A 6814-nucleotide genomic window follows, 5' to 3' on the forward strand; every position below is an offset into this window, starting at 1 on the left:
CGAGGGTTAGTGTTGTGGTATTGTGGATTAAGCTGTTCCTTTTGACACCAGCATCCCTCGTGAGCCTCAGATTGAGTCCTGGCTGTTCTACATCCAATCCAGCTCCTTGCTACTGGAAAGCAGCCAAAAATGGCCCAAGTGCCACCTGCCTGGGAGATGCAAAGGGAATTGCAAATTTGCAGCATCAAGTAGGCCCAGCCCTAGCCATTGAGGTCATTTGGGTAGTGAATCAGTGAATGAAAACTCGCTTGCTATGTCTCTCTCTTTCTGTAACTCTGTCTTAACAAATAAATAAGTCTTCTAAAAATGATCATACAGTAAAATTGACTTGTTTCCCTCTTAGAACATGTTTCTGTAAATTTCTCCATGTCCGTTGATTCACTGAACCATCGTCTCTGTCAGGATGAGAGCACCATTATCTCCCGTGAAGCTCTTCAGGCCAATCCTAGGCAGCCACATCCTCTCCCACCCCGTGATCCCAGCATCCCCTCAGTCTGTGGGTGTTTTGAGAACCCTCTTCCTTTCTGCTCATCCTGTAGGTCCCTTTTTTTTTGCATGCCTGTGTGTGCACAGATACCCCCAAGGCCAGCAGCCTTCTCCTCCAAGATGACTGTTAATGTTTAGTAGCACTTGTAACATCCCAGGCACATTGGCTAAGTTCTGTACATACATTATCTCATTTACCTTACAATCTATGTACGTCATTATGGTACAAATAAGGAAACTGAGGACTATGGTAGTCCAACACCTTGCCTAAGGCTTCATAGCTGCCAAATGACTGAGTCCCAGCACACACCATACAATACACAGCAAAGGGAAGGGGATAATTAGGAAAGGGGAGCAGAAGGAGGCTGGGGGAAGTGCCAATTTGGGGGCTTATGGTTTTTTAACAGCATCTGCACATGGTGGCAGTCAGGGAACCATCTGTAATTCCTAACTTCTCAACCGCAGTCTCCCTTTATGTCTCCCTCCACCTGCTGTATTTAGCCCTGCTGTCCCAGGTGGGACCTGCCTGCTGTTTTCAGGGGCCTGGATGATTCTAATCCTCTTCCGAGTTTAGCATAACCACTATCTACATCACAGCTGGGGCACAGAATGCAGGCTCAGGGACCTAGGAAGGGGCTGCCTCTGGTTTCTGCCCCACCCCAACTCCCTGATGTGCATTTCCGACCTCATTTTTCAGCCCCTCACTGGCTTACAACACCTGCTGAAAATGTTTCTAGGACAAAGTCACCTGGTCTGGGGACTGGAGGTGGCAGGTATGTCCTCACTGATATGGGGCAAGGAAGACAGAAATGTGTGTGATTGGTTTGAAGCTTAGCAATGAAAGGAGAAAGTCCTGCCCTGCAAGACCGGGGTGGAAGCATTTGTGTTGGGGAATAGAGTGAGAGGCAGAGAGAAAGAACAAATAGAGTAGTTAATGAAACATTGACGGTGTTGAACAAGCGCAGCAGGTTCTCCTCTGGATGATTTTCCTAAGAACTTGGTATTTGAGGAAGTAGAATTATTAGGGAGTTTTCTCATAGAACTGACTCAGAGGAGTTGACATGGCAACTCAACTGGCTCATCCTCTGCAAGCACCTGCATCGTCTCATATGGGTGCCAGTTCTAGTCTTGGATGCTCCACTTCCCTTCCAGCTCCCTGCTTGTGGCCTGGGGAAGCAGAAGACAATGAATGGCCCAAAGCCTTGGGACCCTGCACCCATGTGGGAGACCTGGAAGAAGCTCCTTAGCTTCTGATTAGCTTAGCTTTGTCCATTGTGGCCACTTGGGGAGTAAACCAGAGGATGGAAGAGCTTCCTGTCTCTCCTTCTCTCTGCCTGTCCTTCTCTCGCTAAATCTTTCTTTCCAGTAAAAATAAATAAATAAATAATAAATCTTTAAAAAAAAAAAAAAAGCTGACTCAGAGGTTCTGAAGGGTGCTGAAAGGGAGGAGCAGAACCAGCACATGCTGGGAAGAATCCCAGCACATTTGAGTCATGGCCATGGATCAGTTGAGGCAAGAAATCACACCAGCCAGAAATCAGAAAAGCTAAGGACCATCTTCAAATGGTCCTCGAGTAAGAAGGGGGTAAAAGAGGACGGACAATTTAGAGTAGAAAGTGTTGAGTCACTCCAAGAGCAATCACTGCTAACATTTATTGAGCACTTAACAGAAGCTGTTCAGTGTGCTAATTAATGTGAATCACCTCACTTATTTCTCCCAACAACCATCTGAGGTGGGTATTCCTGTTATCACCACTTTGCAGATGGAGAGGTTGAGGCTCTGTGGTTTTAAGTGACTTAACCGAACTACTGAGAGGGGGCAGGATCAGGATCTGAATTCTGACATCTCTCAGACCCAAGCCTACACATTCTGAATGTCTCCACTTCATGGCCCATCCTAATTCAAAAACATTGTTAGTAAAGTGTAATGAGATGAGGCAGAAGAGAGCTCCTCCGTGCAGGAAGTCCCATTCTTTTCAAAAGCTTGGCTTGACTATTTTTTTCAGAATGGAAAAAAAGACCTGTAAGATTTGATTTATACCACCAGAGACTTTCCAGGAGTCAGCTAGTTTGAAACAATTGCACATGGTAAAAACTTACAGTTGTTTCTCAAGTTTTCCTTTTACACAATCAGCTTGGGAGGATTTTAAATGTGTAGGCACAATGGGCTAGTTTTTCTGTCTTGGGCTGGCACCGTGAGGTGTGACTGTGGGTTCCACCCTAACATGTTGGCTGGCACAAGACACTTTAGGCCTCTTGGTGCCAACAAAGGAGCTTGATGAGCTTGTTTTCTTTCTTTCTTTCTTTCTTTCTTTCTTCCTTCCTTCCTTCCTTCCTTCCTTCCTTCCTTCCTTCCTTCCTTCCTTCCTTCCTTTCTTTCTTTCTTTCTTTCTTTCTTTCTTTCTTTCTTTCTTTCTTTCTTTCTTTCTTTCTTTCTGTCTGTCTTTCTTTCTTTCTTTCTTTCTTTCTTTCTTTCTTTCTTTCTTTTTAAAAGGAGTCTGGATGAGCCGACTTTGGGCTTAAAAGTCCCATGAACAGAAGTTAAACAAACTCTTTCCAAGTGTCAGGTTATCGGTGAATCCTCTGCAAGAGGTGTTTTACAAAATGCTACCCTGTGGACAACAGGTGATTTATGCCCTCTTAGGGGAGTACTTTACACATAGTTTTACCCTGGCGTGGACTCATCATGGAATCAAGTACAATAATAATAATACCTGCTACACTCTCCTTCAAGGGCTGTAACTCCTGTGTTTTATAGAATGCCTCATGCATGGCAGGGCACAATAAACAGTCAATAATAATGTTTACTACGATCATGATCTTGCAAATGCCTTTCATCTAAGGTTCTCAAAGTGCTTTGCAAACACTAATTAGTTACATCTCATCATGGCTCTCAGTTTTTACAATATATTTCCCCATTTTACAGAATTTTAAATTGAGACCCAACAGACTTCAGGGGCCTGCCCAAAGTCATGCCGCAAGTTGACATCAGTGCTAATGATGAGGCTTTGCTTTTGCCTCGCTGATGTTTTCCAAGGCCCTGTGAGGATCTGCAAAGGTTGTTTTCACATTATCCTGGAGCGGGTAGACTCCGAGTGTTATGAGCTGTTGACTAGATCGGGTAGACCAAGGCAGAGGGGACAAGTAACTTGGAGGATTTTGATGATTATTACAACAGAGTGTGATAGCCAGGAAATCCTCAACTCTCATTTGAGCAATGTACAGCTGTTCTCAGCCACTCAGCCATTGTGGACAGAAGTGGCAGGCTGTAGGACGACAGCCACATGGACATACAGAGAGGTGAAAGGGCAGTGGGGAAGAGATCCAGCAAGAAAGGAAAGCTCGGCACATGAAGGAAATGGAGACTGTGGGAGAGGTGGTGGGCTCTGCTCTGTAGCAGAGCACTCGTCCTGTCTCGGGCACAGCTCAGACGCAAGAGTCCTTCTGTGTTTCAGAAAAGATGTGGCCAGAGCAGCTCAGATGATAAGCCCAGACGTGTCACTAGCACCTCAGTCTGATGTTACACATCCCTTGGAAGTGTTCCAAGGATACCCAATATCTTAATGGCTCTCTCTTACATATGAGCGGCCTTCATATTGATTCCATGCTCCAAATGGGCCCTGGAACTTCTCTTTGGTTTAAAATCTTGGTAGCCATGGATGCATCTCCTAGCATTTTCTTAGCAACACGGTCACATAGAAATAAAAGATGAAAATCTGAGCAGAAATGTTGAAGGCCAGTAAGGGGCTTGCTTGCTCCCAGTCTGGTAACATTTTCTGAGTGAGTGACAATACTGAGAGGCAAGTCAGACTTGTGCAGAGCTGGGGAAGAGAGAGGTTGTTGGGTGTTAGGAATTCATGGGGGATTTGTTACCCCCGAGATGGAGCCCTTTTCTCTATAAACAAGGCATATTTGAGTCAAGTCTGCAGCTCCACGCCCACTCCACCTTTTCCAAGCCTGTGCAGTCTGATTGATGGCCAACCCAGGGCTCACGGAGATACTCAAAGAGGCTGGCCAAGCCCATGTCTGGAATGTGTTCACACGCACAAGCATAGCAGCCAGAAAAAGTCTGCAGGGACCTGCTTCTTCCCGCTCTTCTCTTCCAAAGTTCACAGGCGCCTCCACCCCCAGGGTGGCTTAAAGGTGCAGGGACTCCAGGAGAGGCGAACTCTTAAAGGATTTCAGCAAATTGTCCCGAATACACATCACAAGCCTCTGCTCCTTGAAGGGATGGGGGGTTCCTGAGCTGGACCCTCACACCCATCTACTTCTGCGTTTCACAACAGGGACTCCCCTGTCAAGCTTGCTCTGGTTAAGACTTGTAGAACTGAAACAGAGTCACTCAGGCCATCCTGGCTTTCTATGTCCACTCGGACATACCCGCCCCAGTGGGGACAAATCATTCCTGCCGGGGCCTTGCCCTTTCCACACAACATCCCACCGCAAGGACAGGGCACACGTCTTCAAGGCATACACACACAGGGGCACCCACATCTTCCGGACATTAAAGTCAATGCTAAGGGATCTCCCAAGCAGCTCAGCCAGGCCTGTTTCACTGCAGCCCCGATGTGTACGTGTTGCACATGTTACTTGCTTTGTAAAGTGAAACACATGTACAGGTGTCCTATACACAACGGTTGTATTTCACGGTCCAACTATTAACTGCGGTTAATCACTCCACCCACAGAGAAGCTTTTCCCCTGCACAAGCTCAAGGATCAAGTACCTTGACAGCTTCAAACAGATCACAAACGAGCGTTTTCGTAATTGCTTTTTATGATGGGGAGGAGGGTGAGAAGATGCATTTGGATCAAATTAAAGCAAAACCTCAGAAAGCAATAAGGAATGGGTTTTATTTTTCCTCTTTTTCCCACCCCTCACACGTTCCCCATGCCCTTAGAACAGAAGCGAAAGACAAAACATACACTCTACCAGGTTTTCCTTGCCCGTGACCTTCAGAACAAGCAGAAAGCAGAACCTAGGAGATGCCGTCAACAGTTCAAAGCAAAAGACGGAGCTCAATTAAACAATCTCAGGATTCCACTGCCTTTTCCATAAAAGCAATCATTGCCTACAGAAACTTAGCACGGGGTAAATGTTCACTCCAAGAAAAAGATTCCTGCTTCTAGCATGCATGGCACAGTCTGACAGTGGGTGATGCAAACAAATGAGAACTTCCTTACCCCTTCCATGTGCAGTCTGACCCCAGGCACCAACTGGAACGGGCTAGCCGGCAGACCTCTGGAGTTGCTCCTGCTTTTCCTGCCGTCCTGGAGGGTCAGCAGGCTGGGCCTGCGGAAGGAGCTCCCTCTCCGGGGGCTCTGCCCAGAGCGCACGCCATCCAGGAGGCGCACGAGCAGCAGGTTGGCTGGCAGCGCCTCGATGCTGCAGAACACCAGAGTCCTGCACTCGGGGCAGCGCAGCTCTTTGCGCGCCTTGAGAATCCTCTGTAGACATGGCTTGCAGAAGGTGTGCTGGCAAGGGAGGACCTTGGCTGTGACATCGAGCTTCTCAAAGCACACGGGGCACTCCAGAAGATCGAGCAAGGTCAGGTCATCCATTTTACTTTCAAACTCCCGACCTGTGGTGGAGGAGCAGGGTCCACATGGTAGGGTCGGCTGAGCCCAGGTTGGCCCAGCTGCAGAGGCTGTCTGGAACGTCAGGATTTCTCCTGTTGGAAGGAGAACGGGAGAGAGGAAAACAATATGACTGCTCGCAGAGGTCTAGCCACCTACAAGGAGGCAGAGCCTCACCAGGCAGTTCGCAAGCACTTTGTTCCGGCACCCAAGTTCCAAATGACTCATTCTGATTCAGTGTGAGCAGGTGTAAGCTCCAGCTCCCCGCCTGCTGCAAGGATCAGAGGGAACGATTGGGCACAGCCTGTTCATGGCTTCCCCGTGGAGCCCAAATTGGTCTCATGAAGTGGTCACTCACACACACGCACACACACGCACACACACGCACACACGTGAGCGCACACACACGCACAGGTAGCTTCTGTGTAGCTTTCTTTGCCTCCCGTTTTTCCCCTCCATTCATGCTTGCATCACACACAGATAAGTTTAGGCAGGGAGGTTTTCCTGAATCTCACCGGGACGTGGAATCATTTCCTTTCTGATACAGCCTCACCACCCCCACCCCAATTTCCTTCTAGTAAAGTATAGAAGCCATTTCTACTAAAACTCCATTTGCAAAATTTGTTTCACCTTAACCACAGGGCAGGGTACTTGAAAGTCTCTCCTCTTCTCTCTCTTTCTGCTTCCCTTGAGGTCTTAGCCTCAGAGCCTGTTGAGCTACTCAGCTCCTAATGGAGTAGAGAGAAGTGTGGT

The 6814-nt window shown here is 47.6% G+C and overlaps 1 protein-coding gene across 1 annotated transcript in view; it reads right to left on the reverse strand.

Annotated features, from left to right (window-relative positions):
- The window catches only part of SH3RF2 (SH3 domain containing ring finger 2), a 102666-nt gene extending 96516 nt beyond the window's left edge, over positions 1-6150 (reverse strand). Inside the window, exon 1 of the mRNA XM_040999284.1 lies at positions 5669-6150. Coding sequence (XP_040855218.1) covers positions 5669-6046 — 378 coding nt within the window. The 5' untranslated portion in view covers positions 6047-6150. The remainder of the gene's footprint in view (positions 1-5668) is intronic.
- Positions 6151-6814: the final 664 nt, after the last annotated feature.

This window comes from Ochotona curzoniae, unplaced genomic scaffold, assembly GCF_017591425.1.
Source record: "Ochotona curzoniae isolate NIBS_2020 unplaced genomic scaffold, NIBS_Ocur_1.0 contig_1, whole genome shotgun sequence".
In the NCBI taxonomy this organism is placed as follows: Eukaryota; Metazoa; Chordata; class Mammalia; order Lagomorpha; family Ochotonidae; genus Ochotona; species Ochotona curzoniae.